Source organism: Podarcis gaigeae (genome assembly GCF_964106915.1).
Source record: "Podarcis gaigeae genome assembly, chromosome: 14".
Lineage (NCBI taxonomy): Eukaryota > Metazoa > Chordata > Lepidosauria > Squamata > Lacertidae > Podarcis > Podarcis gaigeae.
This window is the reverse complement of record NC_139690.1, coordinates 21,923,960-21,938,978: the sequence shown is the minus strand read 5'-3', so window position 1 is coordinate 21,938,978 and position 15,019 is coordinate 21,923,960. Positions and strand designations below refer to the sequence as shown.

The 15,019-nt window shown below is 38.6% G+C and overlaps 1 protein-coding gene across 7 annotated transcripts in view; it reads left to right on the top strand.

Annotated features, from left to right (window-relative positions):
* Positions 1-15,019, top strand: part of LRRC28 (leucine rich repeat containing 28) — a 54,876-nt gene that overhangs the window by 6,037 nt on the left and 33,820 nt on the right. For 5 of the 7 annotated variants that reach the window (XR_014558046.1, XM_083713235.1, XM_083713232.1 and 2 more), the window contains 2 exons: positions 4,941-4,978; positions 6,783-6,920. Coding sequence is in view for 4 of the 7 variants with exons in the window: in XM_083713235.1 (XP_083569361.1) it covers positions 4,941-4,978; positions 6,783-6,920 (176 nt within the window). In the remaining 3 variants the exon portion in view is untranslated. The remainder of the gene's footprint in view (positions 1-4,940; positions 4,979-6,782; positions 6,921-15,019) is intronic. The other 2 variants (XM_083713234.1, XM_083713236.1) reach the window with 1 other exon arrangement.

Below are 15,019 nucleotides of genomic sequence, written 5' to 3'. Positions count from 1 at the left end.
TTCAAGACAGTGGTTCAAGGGACAGCTTGGAGGGACCACCATGCCAAAGATTTCTGCATTCAGGCTGTAGCTCCTAGTTTGTTTGCTCAGAGAACTGAAAAAGTCTATCTTTTCATAGAAATATAATAAATGTAGAATTTAAATCCCATTCTTTTGTTAAAAGTATCCAGAATGAACACTAATTTTTGGATATTGCTTTTGTAAAATCTACTGGAATGCAATATTTTTTATTTTTTGTTTTGTTCTATTTGACAAAATTAATTGATTGTAATGAAACCCTAGGTCACTTACAAAAAATGATAAAACATTAATATTACCAATAAAAGACAATTAAAAACAGGTATTAAAAACATTCAGAGGGGAATTAAAATGAACTGTAAGCTACATGTAAACTACAGTGTGGTGTAGTGGTTAAGAGCGGTAGTCTCGTAATCTGGGGAACCGGGTTCACGTCTCTGCTCCTCCATATGCAGCTGCTGGGTGACCTTGGGCCAGTCACACTTCTTTGAAGTCTCTCAGCCCCACTCACAGAGTGTTTGTTGTGGGGGAGGAAGGGAAAGGAGAATGTTAGCCGCTTTGAGACTCCTTAAAGGGAGTGAAAGGCGGGATATCAAATCCAAACTCTTCTTCTTCTTCTGCATGTGTGGATAGGCTTGCCTAAACAAAAACGTCTTAAGCGGGTGCCAAAAAGAGTCCAGCAAAGGTACCTGCCTAATCTCAATAGCCAGGGAGTTCCAAGTGCAAATTTGTAATATGTTTTGGAGTAGGAGAGAGGGGTATGTTCACAAATAGGAGTGCTGTTTGCAATGGCTAAGAACGTAGATTATCTTTCTATATTGGACTAAAGTTAATCTCATCCGATATTCTGCTTCCAACTCTGGCTTGGCTAATGCATCTAGGACATGGGTAGGCAAACTAAGGCTTGGGGGCCGGATCTGGCCCAATCGCGTTCTAAATTTGGCCCACGGACAGTCCGGGAATCAGCATGTTTTTACATGAGTAGAATGTGTCCTTTTATTTAAAATGCATCTCTGGGTTATTTGTGGGGCATAGGAATTTCTCCATCCCCCCCCCTAAAAAAATATAGTCCTGTCCCCCACAAGGTCTGAGGGATGGTGGACCGGCCCCCTGCTGAAAAAGTTTGCTGACCTGTGATCTAGGAGAAACATCTGTTATCGGTTGCTAGCGCCTAATACTCATAGGCATGCCACCTTTGTACTTGGTGGTTCCATTAAATTATCAGCCATTGATGAGTTTACATTTTGAAAATAGTGAATGTTTCTTACTTCAAGGCTCTATATCTTCTTGCACTGTTTGCTTCTTTGGATTGTCATCTTTACCCAACAGCCAATCCCACAGTCCAGCTACAGCTCTTTCTGCCTCTTACCTCTCAAGGAAGGAGCCCAAAACCTGGATTATAACATCAACTTCCAGGGGGCGGAAGAGACTAGTAAACACCACGTGTATTCCTAATATAGTCAACCCCATTGCACATTTCATATGCAAACTGTTATAGAATCATAGAATTGTAAGGTGGAAGGGACCCTGGGGGTCAATGAGTCCAACTCCTTACAATACAGAAATCTCAACACATGGTCCTCCTTCCAATTAGAAACTATACTGGATCCTACTTAGCTTTGCAAATATGATAGCAGTTTTATTGATGCACCACAGCTATTTTGTGACTGAACAGCCTTAAATTGCCTAAAGCCTTAAAGTGGGGAATTTATATACCTCCTTTCAGCAATGTCTCCAAAATCAATTTATGAACAAATACAACACAAGAAGCATCCTACAGTAATGCAACCATTAGCTGATGAATAATTCCTTCAGCTGCTGCTTCCTGGCAGCAATTCCAGTAAGCATGGCAACATGAAAATGTACCCTTGCAAATTTAAATAGCCAGTTTGGAATTGTGATTGTATCCAGGACTGTATCAGGTCACATTTTATGTCCTCTGTGCTGTCACGGGCATGTGTAGAACTAAAGATGTTTTGGGTCACATGGCATAGATAACCAAGGAGTGTAGTCTAAACTTGAGCTTTTTCTTCTTGCCCCTGGAAAGCTGCACCTCCTGGTTTGTGCATTTGTGCATAGTGGCCTTACAGGTCACTATGGCCTGTAGCTTACTCAAGAACTAATCTTGCCTCATCTTGTCTGAGGTGAATTCTATTTCATAATGAAGCTGAAGTACAGCTTTTGTGATATTCTTCGTGTTTTGCCACCAGGCAGTTAAAAAAGATTATCTGATGAGGCCATAAGAAAATCCTGCCTGAAATTAAGGTTTGGAGGGAGGGTAATTTTAGAAGCTCTGAAAACCAGAGAGAGCTTGTTTAATACACATTAAATATTCTTGTCTTAATTATGTCATGCCCCCTAACCCTTTATCCTGTGTCTTTTGCTGGATAGTAAAAGGTTGGGCTCTGCATGCAGGATGAATCATAATAATAGTAATCTTGCTAATGTGTATCAGATAGTAAAACCTAACTGAGGAGCAACAATGAAAAAAAGGGCACACTAGTTGTCAGCAGGATGAAACTCCTTGCTATAGCTATAATTTGCATTGCTTTATGGTAGGCTCACAGATTTTGGATCATCAAATAAGTTTCCCTAGCATCCCTGGTATTGTGACCCATCTGGGTTAATAAAAATTAGTGCTGACTTCTAGGAATTAAAATTATGTAAAGTTCTTGTTGTTTTGGAAACAGCTCTCAAAATGAATAGAAACATTTAACATCATGGAGCCGTAGATTCTGATTTACATAATCTTTCTGTTGGTGACTATTTCTCTTTCTATTATGGTATTTAGAAATATCCAAGTTTTAAAGTGGACATGCAAAGGCTAAATCTAAATAGTGACATGGCTATTTCCACATGCTCACTGGGTCTTTGAACTAGTGTTTCCTAAACAGCTGCACTCTTATATTTGGTAATCTTTTGAAAAACAGATCCCTCTGCAGTATCAATTTGTTTCTGAAACTCCAATGAGTTTCAGCTAACAGCCTTTTTTGAAAGAAGAAGGAAAAAAAAGCATCACACCACTGAGCACATTCAAAACTTTTGGCATGCTTGATGTAATTCTTGGGATCCCGATTAAGAACATATGAGAATTTTGTTTGGCCTCATTGATCCAGAGTTACCACATGGTCCTTAATTTGTGAATGTACCTTCTACTTCCAGGATGGCTATTTTTAACATGGGGGAAAATCTCCCTTGTTTTCAAACTCCATAGCACTGTCTAGAATCTTTAATATAGATTCCTTTAAAAAACCAAAACAAAACTTCAGCTTGGAACTCTGACTATAAGCCATAATTTCTCATCTTCTGCCACCATAATACCTTCAAGTTTGAATTCTCCCGAAGCAAGAATCAATCCAATACTTCCATCAGGTTACTTATCCTGCACACCCCTTTTCTATGTTGAATGAGCAAAAGTTCAATTTTCAAGCAGTAAATAACATCTAACTACCTTGAGACATCTAGCAAATCTCAATTTGAAGAGAATATCACATATTTATTTCTGAATAGCAGTAACTGCAAATATTCACCACCAGAGAGCACTATATAAAATTTTACCAGCCTATGATGGTAAATATAGACCAGGATCCAAAGAACCACACAAGTTATTTGGGCTTGTATTTCTTGAATACCAGCCTCCCATGCCAGAAGGCAGAATGCTTTTGAAAGTAAATGGACCTTCAAAAACAGATTGTAAGATGGAACGGGGCACATGCAAACGCTCGGACAAAACTAAAATAGCTTTCTATATCCTGGCCTCAACTTGCCTGGGCTTGTCAGTATGCTTTCACTTGATGATTATCCTTTTTATAGAATAAAGTAAAACATGTAAACTTAAATAATAAACAAGAACACCATTTGTACAGTTTGCCAATGAATGTTGACATTAGAATTTTTTAAATATTGAAATAAATCTGAGAAGATGCTATAAAAATATAAAACGATCTGATGATTCCTGCACTTCTGACTCTTGTGGTGTATGAAAAAATTGTCTAAAATGAATTTTCAGGACTCTGATATGGCTGATTCCATGACTGATTTTTCACAGTCTCCCAAGTGCCAGAGTGCCATGTGAAGGCTCTTCTTGTGAATGGTATCCCTATGAGCTTCTCCATCACATTCTCAAATCTACTTCTGAGAACTAAATAGGAGGCATGCTTTACTCAGTCACAGAATGAATTCCACAGGGATCCTTGCTGAGAGGAAACAGCTAAAAGGTTCTAGGTGCCCACTGACCATGGGCTGGTTTAGAGCAGGGAGAATGTATCAACACACTCACCTCAGGCTACTTTGTTTCAGTCATATGACACAGCTGTTTGACATGACTTATTTATATATTTATCTTACACCTTTGCCAACAAAGTGAGTATTAGGGAAACAACTGCTGTGCATATTGTGATTCTTCTATGATCCAAAACGTATATTTATTTAGCAGATTTAACACCCAGCTTTTTAAGGCTCACAGCTTTTTTAAAAATGCATGGATTTGTTAAAAGCCAGACATTGGAAACAAAACAAAAACTAGCCCAGTTGGGAGTAGGTGAAGACGTAGGTCTCTGCTTGTCTGCCTCTCTATTCTCTTTCCTGGGTTCCTTCCCACAAGGCATTGTCTTGGAAACCATATATGATGGTAGTTGCATTATGTACAGAGCAGCCTGGTAACAAATGTGATTTTTTTGATCTAATCTCAATATGAAAGAAGAGGAAATCTGATTCAGGAAAACTTGGAAGTGCGAGTCCTGTTTTACGCAGAGTGATCAAAACTCAGGGTAATGTCTGTCAGTCATAGTTTGCCATATGAGTGTTACCTTTGCAGAAATGAAGAAAAAATACAGCATGCTGTCTTTGATCAAGTTTCATCTATGAATATTTGCCACCTGCTCTTATCAGCCGGCCCTTGAAAATGTTCTGTTCTCTTCCAGATACCTCCATTCAAACAACATTGTTGTTGTACCCGAAGGTAAGTGCCCTTCTGGGTTCAAAATATCTTTAGTTTCTGACATTAATTGTAGAGGAAGACACTGCATGAATGAAAATGTTTAAACTTTCAAATACCTAAATATGTGTGTTGCATCTAATTTGAGGGTTAAAAAACACAAAGTGTAATTTATTAGTAAAACAATACTCCTAAGTCAGGCGATGACCACATCCGTTGTATTGAGTTAAGACTAGATGGATGATTTTAAACCTTATTAATCATTTATAAAGCACCTGTGTCTCTATTTCTGTTGTTTTCCCAACAACTCTTGGCTGTGTAAATTGCCTTTTCCTTGCCTCAAGCATAATGTAATACAGTATACAAACAAAGAATGTAAACCTATAGGTTTTCACTTCTCTCCCTACAGAAATGGGAGCTAACACTTGCTCAACCCTTACAAGTGAATCTTAGCTGCAACTTAATCTACGGTACCTGCCCTTGAATCTGCTTTACTATCTATTGATAGGTCTTTATTATTGTAACTTTAGCTACCTTCAAAGTAGAATAACATGTGGTGTATGGATTGAGTATAGCAGGGGCGGGGGGACAGTTCCATCTCAACAAGTCAAATCCTTATCTACTCCCGCGGGCGTAGGGGTAAGGACAACCCATCTGTCAATCCTAGAATTGTAGAGTTGAGAGGACTACAGGGGTCATCTAGTCCAACTCCCCCAATGCAGCAATCATGGCTAAAGAATCCCTGACCGGTGGCCTTCCAACCTATGTTCAAATACCTCCAGTCCTCCACCTTCTGACGTAGTCCATGTCACTATCAAACAGCTCTCTCTGTCAGAATCTCCTTCCTTGTAATTTGAATCCTCCCCTCTGGGCAGCAGAAAACAAGCTTGTTCCTCTTCCATCTGACATTCTAATGACATCAGGTGACAGATCCTAGTTGGATCTGTCACCTGATTGCACAGCGCTTCCCAAATGCCCAACGGCCCGCTGATTGTCAGGCACTTCAGAAATGCCTGTGCAATGACTTTGCCATCCCAGTAGACTGTGGCTTCGGAAACACCAAGCACAGGGCCCGCCAAGTACGTTGTGCTGACAACCAGTGCTGCATACAGTGCTTTGCAAGATGGTTCTTGCACACTGGGAAGCACTGCACAAATACCCATTCAGCCAATCCTCACCCTTACATATATAGTGTCAGGTGTAGGGTAAGTAGATGTGGCTTTCCTGAAACAACCTCATGGATGAAATGGAGAGGCCTGGGAGGCTGGATTAGACTCACAATTGTACAACATATTTTAGCCCACTCCTCAAAACTAAATTGCCAGTAATACTCAGTTCTGGCATGGTTTTGCCACCTATTTATTCAGCATGTAGGGATGAGATACTGGCTGTGTTTCTATGCCATATTTAACCACGTCATGAGCTGAAATGAACAAGAGTGGGCATTAGGCTTGTGCACTGCTCTCCTCCCGCACATCTGGCAGCAGAAATTTGGCAACACTTACTCATTGCTTGAAGCTGGCTTGTTTTAAAACTGACAAGTGTTTGTTACAACCATGATCCCTGGTTCACATGCAGTGACAAGCTGAGATTACTTGAAAATGAAAGTAAACGCTGCCAAAGTCCTCCTGGCACCTTGGAAGGGGGTGGAGTGCATGAACATGAGATTTGCTTGGGCCTTTTCCAACTCTTGTACATTATGCAGAACCATGGTTCAGCTTTATGTGTGAATGCAGCCATCATAGAAGTCTATCTCATTCTTTTATTAAAGTTTTGGTGCTTTTATTGGGTCAGATTTATTCCTTGTCATTTTTCTTCTTCTTTGAAGCAATTGGCTCCCTCGTTAAACTGCAGTTTTTAGATTTGAGTGACAATGCTCTTGAAATTGTATGCCCAGAGATTGGCCGCCTAAGATCTTTACGCCACCTTAGATTGGCTAATAACCAGCTGAAGTACTTGCCAGCAGGTAAGGGATCAGCAGCTTTCTGGCTCAAAAAACCGATATGATTATTCCTGTTGATGATTTGCTGTGCGTATTTTTAATTCTGCTTGCAGATAAATGGTTAGGGCATGTTGGTTAAGCCTGTTAGGTATTGTCCTTGACATACTGGTTGCTTAAATTATAAGCAATAACTTAATTCATTGCTTTCTACCTATGAGATGAATATGGGGTTAAAATTAAATGATTGTTTTAGTGAAAATACAGTGAGTTTGCTGAAGGCGGAATATCCATCACAATCATCTTTGAGCGTGCCAAGCCTTTATTCTGTGCTGCAGCAAACTTCTTATTATCTGGCAAATTAACTGTATTTAAAAATGGGAACTTCAGAGGAAATTTGGTCACAATGAATAAAGGCTGCCTTAACTGGAATTTACCAAGGACAGAATTTACCAAGACAACAGCATAGTCTTAAGCATGTTTGCATGGAGTCTCAGTGGGGCTTACTGCAGAGTAAGAGAGCTTAAGACTACACTTTTAAGTTGTGCATTCTTCATAAAGGTGATGCAGCCCTGTGCTGTATTAAGTGCAGAAACAGAGTTGACTATGTTAACTCTTCACTGAAACAGGGAGCCAAATGTGTGGTGGCAATAATTCATAATGTATCATATTGTGAACATTCCATAAATCCAGAACATTTTTTACTGAAAACTGCTAAAAATTATCATTGTTTCAGAAATACCAATTTCAAAAGAGAATGTCTGAATATTCTTGAACTTCTAAAATTTATGCTGTGCACGCACACTATAAAAGCAAGGTTTGTTCAAAGAAGAGCTGGAGTATTTTTACAGAACTTAACACATGACTTTAACAGATTCAAAAAAGGAGAACTTCAGAAAGAATAATTTACATTATGGAATGAATGACTGCATGTTGCTTAGGAAATAGTCTTTACCGTACAAGGAAGCGGTATTTATTTCCTCCATTTATATGAAAATGGGACATTAAATGTCTTCCTCCTGTGTGTTCAAATCTTTAGGTATGTGAACACTTCTTAAATAGCTAAATATATCACTAGTTAGTAACCATCAGAGTCTAGCAAAATGTCCAGTGTATATTGAAGTGCTGGTGCAGCGTCAGCTTGTCTAAGGGCCTCTAACCAGCTCTTTATTTTCCCCAAATGCTGTCAGATTTTCATTTGCACAGTGTGTATTAATCTTGCCCAGCCTGTGATAATCTTCCATTTCTGCTAGGAAATTGACTCTGCTGATCTGTTTTCATTGAGTGCTTTCTTTCTGTCATTACTTTGCAAGCACTTTTCAAACAGGTTTCCTTTCATGGTTGCAGAGCCTGTGAGTATTTTGGCTCATAATCCCTCTTAAGTAGCTTCTCTTTATCAAGATCATGAGTGGGATGGTTGGTATTGTGACAGCTTTTCTAAATAGCTTGATAAGTTCTATTCGCTCTATTCTAGCAAGGGGTTTGCAGTGGGCTCACAAAGTACAGTATTCCTTCAGCATTAGTAAGATGAAGCTTACTCCAGTGTTAGCTACATTTCCATCAGCAAGAATGCTGATTTTGTGAAATGGTTGTAGCTGCTTTTAAAATAGGCTTCCTGCTAGGTGAGATGCCATGTTAAGCACAGAGCGCTCTTAAGTTGGTGTTGCCAGGGATGCTCTCTGTGGGTTGTATCCAGTGCTCTCTGTCTGTCTTGTGCTAGCAGACAGGTGAGTTACAGAACATAAGAAATAATGTAGCAGTTGTGTTAGTGGAAGCTCAGTGTGCAACAGATTACACAGTCTTTTGTGCAACAAAATTACCAGCAGCCTGCTTATGCATTCTCTTGCTCTGCAATCTTCCACTGGCACAAAACAGTTTGCCAGTGGAACAAGGATACCACTAAGTGTGTTTAACTTAGCACATTTGTGCAAAACTGTTTATCAGCAGGAAGGCCAACTTTGGCTCTAACTCAATGTTCTTCTATAATTCTCACAATAGCCCCATAGCAAAGGTTGTTATCCTCATATTGCAGATAGAGGGTTTGTGGTTAAGGGAATAGTAACTTGTATAAAATCACTCAGTTAGCAGGTGCCAGAGTGGGGGGGTGAAGTAGGGTATTCCTGATTCATAGCCTACTCTCAAATACTACTGCTAGTAGTAATAATAATAATAATATGTTGGGCAGCTTTCAACATATATAAAAACAAAACAAAACATTGAGCCTTAAATAGCTTCCCTATACTGGGCTGCCGTCGGGTGTCAGGATCCTCCCTCCAAAAACCTATAGGCCTCTCTTATATAGTCTACCAGAAATATCCCCCAACTTCCCCCATTTTTGTATCCTGGGCTTCTGCTCCCAACACCTTAAAAGCAAAATGTCTTTATTTTATGCTCCTTCTCCCTCTCTGTCTACATGGTGTCATATTCCACAGTGCACTTTCATCACCCTCTCTTAATAATAGTCCATCTGTTAACAGCTTCAGTCTCCAACCCTGAAGAGAACTACCCTCTTCCCTGCTCAGAGCCACTATACTGTTCTATAAAATATGTTAATAGAATTGTAATGTGTGAGTGTTGTTGTCTGTAGGGCTATTAAAATATCCTTCATGATTTTAGAAATACTCTCTTTTTTGCCCCATAACCTCCCAATTCTTAGCAGTATCAGATTTGGAAGTTTAACAGATACAGTGGTACCTCAGGTTACATACGCTTCAGGTTACATACGCTTCAGGTTACACGCTTCAGAAATAGTGCTTCAGGTTAAGAACTTTGCTTCAGGATAAGAACAGAAATCGGGCTCCAGCGGCGCAGTGGCAGCAAGAGACCCCATTAGCTAAAGTGGTACTTCAGGTTAAGAACAGTTTCAGGTTAAGTACAGACCTCCGGAACGAATTAAGTACTTAACCCGAGGTACCACTGTACTGAGCAGTAGATAAAAATCAGCTATTGGTTAAGTTTTTTTAAATTATTACTTTGTAGTTATACTCTAATTAAATGCCCATGACTTACATAAGTTTTAATTAAAATGCTATTAAAGAGATGAACAGCTCTATTTAGGAGATGGACTGTGTCTTTGTTTAGAAAACACCTACCACATTTTGGCATGCTTGCAGTATAACTCTTCCCTTTGATAAATATAAAGACATTCTTGTCAGCCAGTGATTAGATCATAGGATTTGGCATCAGGCAAGCAGAGTTAATTCCAGGTCCTGCTGTTGAATCTGTGTGGCCTCTTTTTACCCATCTTTGAAGTGTTACATGAACTTTATACATTCCGCAAACTAAATCTTGAAAAATTCCAAACCATTACAAGTTCAATAGTGGAAAGGGAAATACGGTTAGCCAAAACTGAAACACTTGGATTAAATAATCCTTGTGTATTTCAGGGGAAAAGAAAAACATTTGAGGTTATTACACAACATTTTTTCCTTCTTGGTTTCTGAATAGAGACAGTAATTACACTGGCTCATGGACAAGAATCGACCAAATATGGATAACTAGAGGTCTGGCACCCAAGACAAGAAAAGTGGAAATCTGCCCAAAGACCTGCTCCGACCATAATGCCGTAAAGATGGATATGAGACTAACTCCAACCGGCTCCTTCAGATGGAAGATGAATGACAATTTGTTTAGAGATCAGGAGATTACTAAAAAGGCCCAAAAAGTTTTGAAGGACTATTTTGAGATAAATTTGAACACTATGGTGGAAAAAAGAATCATCTGGGACGCAAGTAAAGCGGTTATGAGGGGATTTCTGATACAACAGAACACTATAAAGAAAAGAGCACAGAATGAGAAAAAAGACAAGATCCTGGAGAAAATTAAAGAATGTGAGAAGAAGCTAAGATCGAGACCGAAGTCAAAGGAGATTTTGAGAGAAATTAAACTTTATCAAGCACAATATTCTAAGTTGATAAATCAGGAAGTGGAGTGGAAAGTTAAGCTAATGAAACAAAGATCATTTGAATCGGCAAATAAATGTGGAAAACTGTTAGCATGGCAGTTGAAAAAGAGACAAAAACTAAATACGGTCACAAATCTAGAGATTGAAGGAAGAAATATTCAGAATCCAGTGGAGATCAGAAAGTGTTTCCAGAGATATTTCAAACAACTATACACTCAAGGGCCGCAAAATGAGGTTGAGATAGAAAATTTTTTGATAAGGAATGGTCTACCAAAGCTGTCTCAAGAAAATAGAACAATCCTGAATTATAAAATAACACAACAAGAGATTGAAGAAGCCATTCAGAATATGCAATTGGGCAAATCTCCAGGGCCAGATGGGCTTACCTCCAAATATTATAAGACATTGAAAGATTACCTGATACATCCATTAATGGAGGTTTGCAATGAAATTATGGAGGGGAAGAAGGCACCGGAATCGTGGAAAGAAGCTTTCATCACATTGATACCTAAACTAGAAACTGAAAAGACACAACTCAAGGACTACCGTCCCATCTCCCTCCTAAATGTGGATTATAAAATATTTGCAGACATTTTAGCAAGTAGATTTTAAAAAGTTTTAAATGAAGTAATTCATAAGGACTAGGCAGGCTTTCTCCCAGGTAGACATTTGTTTGCTAACACAAGGAACATTATCGACATTTTGGAACTTTTGCAAACAAATATTAATACAAAAGCAGTGTTAATATTTATAGACGCGGAGAAGGCCTTTGATAATATTTCATGGAAGTCTATGAAGAAAAACTTGGAAGGGATGGGAGTGGGACGGGGATTTGAGAATGGGATAGACGCAATTTATTCAGAACAAAAGGCTAAATTGATAGTTAACAATGTGGTGACGGAAGAGTTCAAAATTGAAAAAGGAACACGACAAGGTTGCCCTATCTCTCCTTTGTTATTTATTTCGGTCCTGGAGGTGCTCTTGAATATGATTAGAGGGGCCCGGCTGGTGGAAGGAATTCAGGTCGGAGCGAAACAGTATAAACTTAAAGCTTTTGCAGATGACCTGGTTTTGACCCTACAGGAGCCAGAATCTAGTACGAAAAGGGTATTACAATTGATTCAGGAGTTTGGTCAGGTGGCGGGATTTAAACTTAACAAGCAAAAAACTAAGGTATTGGGGAAAAAATTGACACCTTCAGAATCAGAAAGGTTTCAGAAAGAGACAGAGTTAAACGTGGTCAAAAAAGTAAGATACCTAGGGGTAAACATAACACCTAAGAATCTGAGTCTATTTAAGGATAACTATGAAAAGTGTTGGTCAGAAATTAAAAGGGATTTAGAAGGTTGGTCAAGATTGAAACTTTCCTCGTCGGGCCGAATTGCTGCTATAAATATGAATGTATTGCCAAAAATGCTGTTTTTGTTCCAGACTTTACAGATTGTGGATAAAATGGAGTGTTTTGGGAGGTGGCAAAGAGATATCTCCAAATTTGTCTGGCAGGGCAAAAAGCCCAGAATTAAGTTCAAGATATTAACTGATGCTAAAGAAAGAGGGGGCTTTGCCCTGCCAGACTTAAAGTTGTATTATGAATCAGCAGCTTTCTGCTGGTTGAAAGATTGGCTGCTTCTTGAAAACACTGATGTTTTGGATCTGGAAGGTTTTAACAATGCTTATGGATGGCATGCATATTTGTGGTATGACAAGGTTAAAAGTCACAAGGCTTTCAAGAACCATATTGTCAGGAAAGCAGTGTTTAATGTCTGGACAAAATATAAAGATTTATTGGAAAACAAGACCCCAAGGTGGTTATCAACAATGGAAGCTAAGGCCCGGAAAAGACTCAATATGGAGGCCAAATGGCCGAAATATTGGGAAATATTAGAAAAAGATGGAGACAATTGGAGGCTGCAGAGTTTGGAGAAACTAAAAGATAAAGTGCGAGATTGGTTACATTATGCTCAGATTAAAGAGGTTTTTAAGTTGGATAAAAATATAGGATTCCAGGTGGAAAAATCAAAGTTGGAAACGGAATTGCTAGAACCTAAGACTAAGGTACTTTCAAGAATGTATAACTTGCTGTTAAAATGGAATACACAAGATGAAATGGTCAAATCGGCTATGATAAAATGGGCACAGGACATTGGGTACAATATCATGTTTGCTGACTGGGAAAGGTTATGGACCACCGGTCTGAAATTCACGGCATGTAATGCCTTGAAAGAAAATATTATGAAAATGTTATATAGGTGGTACATGACTCCAGTCAAGCTCGCAAAAATATACCATTTGTCTGACAATAAATGTTGGAAATGTAAAGAAACTGAAGGAACGTTCTTTCACCTCTGGTGGACCTGCCCTAGAGTTAAGGCTTTCTGGGAAATGATATATAATGAGTTGAAAAAGGTATTTAAGTATACCTTCCCTAAGAAACCAGAGGCCTTTCTTTTAGGCATCGTTGGCCAGAGGGTGTTAAAGAAGGACCGAACATTTTTTATGTATGCAACAACAGCAGCAAGGATACTTGTCGCCAAGCACTGGAAAACCCAAGATTTGCCCACACTGGAAGAATGGCAGATGCAACTGATAGACTATATGGAACTAGCAGAAATGACTGGCAGAATCCGAGACCTGGGAGAAGAGGCAGTGGAGGAGGACTGGAAGAAATTTAAGGACTATTTACAAAAATATTGTAAATTGTATGAGTGTTAAGAAAGATGTAAGATTATAAATAATATGGCACCATTAAGTTAGTTGAAAGGAATATGAAGATAAGTGAAAATCTAAGAAAAGATAAATTTTGGATAAATATTATGTTAAAATTAAGCTTTTAAGGTTTGGGTAAAAATATCTAAAATTAGGGACACAATATTGGAAAATTATAAATCAAGAATTGAAACAAGGTGATAAATTGCTGGTTAAAGTTTGATAAACTTGGAACGCAGGAACGAGAGATGCGAGGAAGTCTAAAGAAGCGAAGAAAATATGGTTATTATAATGTTATATGTTACTTTGTTGTTGTTTTTTATTGTATTAAGAAAATCTTTAATAAATATCTTATATAAAAAAAAAGAAATTACACTGGCTCATTCAAATCAACCAGAAATTTTTTGGATTCACTCTTCACTCATACAAACCATTGGAAACCATTATTTTATTCTTTCTTTCTTTTATTTTTTTCATTGAGTGAACTGTTTCAAGCCATCAGGGGTTATGTGAAGCAAATTTTAAAATGGATGTTGCAAGGCAATTTGTGGTTATCTCTGGCAGTAATTCAATCAAATGATTCTGGGTAAGAACCTGGAATTTTGGTACCTTCAGACAGTGGCGTAGCGTGGGTTGTCAGCACCCGGGGCAAGGCAAGTAATTTGCACCCCCTAACCCGTGGATTTGCGCCCCCTAACCCCCAGATGTTGCGCCCGGTGCGGCCGGCCCCCCCTGCACCCCCCACGCTACGCCACTGCCTTCAGGAATGATTCTTTTCCTGGCTTATTCTGTATTTTCTCCAATATTCTGGATGCTAATTAATTTCTGTTGTCTATGTTGTTTCCTCTCCCAAATTTTCTGAGTACTGCAAAAGTAAGTCTAGGCTGCACAATCAATTCCTTGTTATCTAGATATAGCAGGCCAACTCTTTGTGACATTTTAGTTGGTCCTAATACAGTAATAGGCATTAATCTTCCTTTTGGATTTTGTTAATAAACTAACAGGTGCGTGAAACCTTGTCTCTTTCACCACTTTATGATATATCAGTGATGAACCTATTTATCTACCAAAAGAAATGTTATGTGTAAGGCATGTCAAAAAGTATTGTTAACAGTTTAGAAAGTTGGTACATATAAACTATGCTAATAATGTCTCTATGTGCACTGCTCCTATGTTTTGTGGTTTTATTAAGATATTTTCACTCAGCATGAAATTAATTTTTGAGATTTGATCTCCTGGGATATGGTCTGGCTACTAGCTTAAATAGTATACAAATTTCAGAAAGAGTAGTGGGCAGTTCACCGGGAGAAATGGAATTGTTTTTTTAAATAAGTTTTAATAAGTTTTACATAACAAATTTTAATTCAAACAAATCATCCACATCATTTAGGATTCCCTGAATCCATTGACTTCCTTCCGCCCTTCCATGGTTACTATTATCAATCTTTTCCCCAACTGCTTCCCTTCTTTTCTCTAATTTTTAAAGAAAAATAACCCTTTTTTACATAGTTTTTCG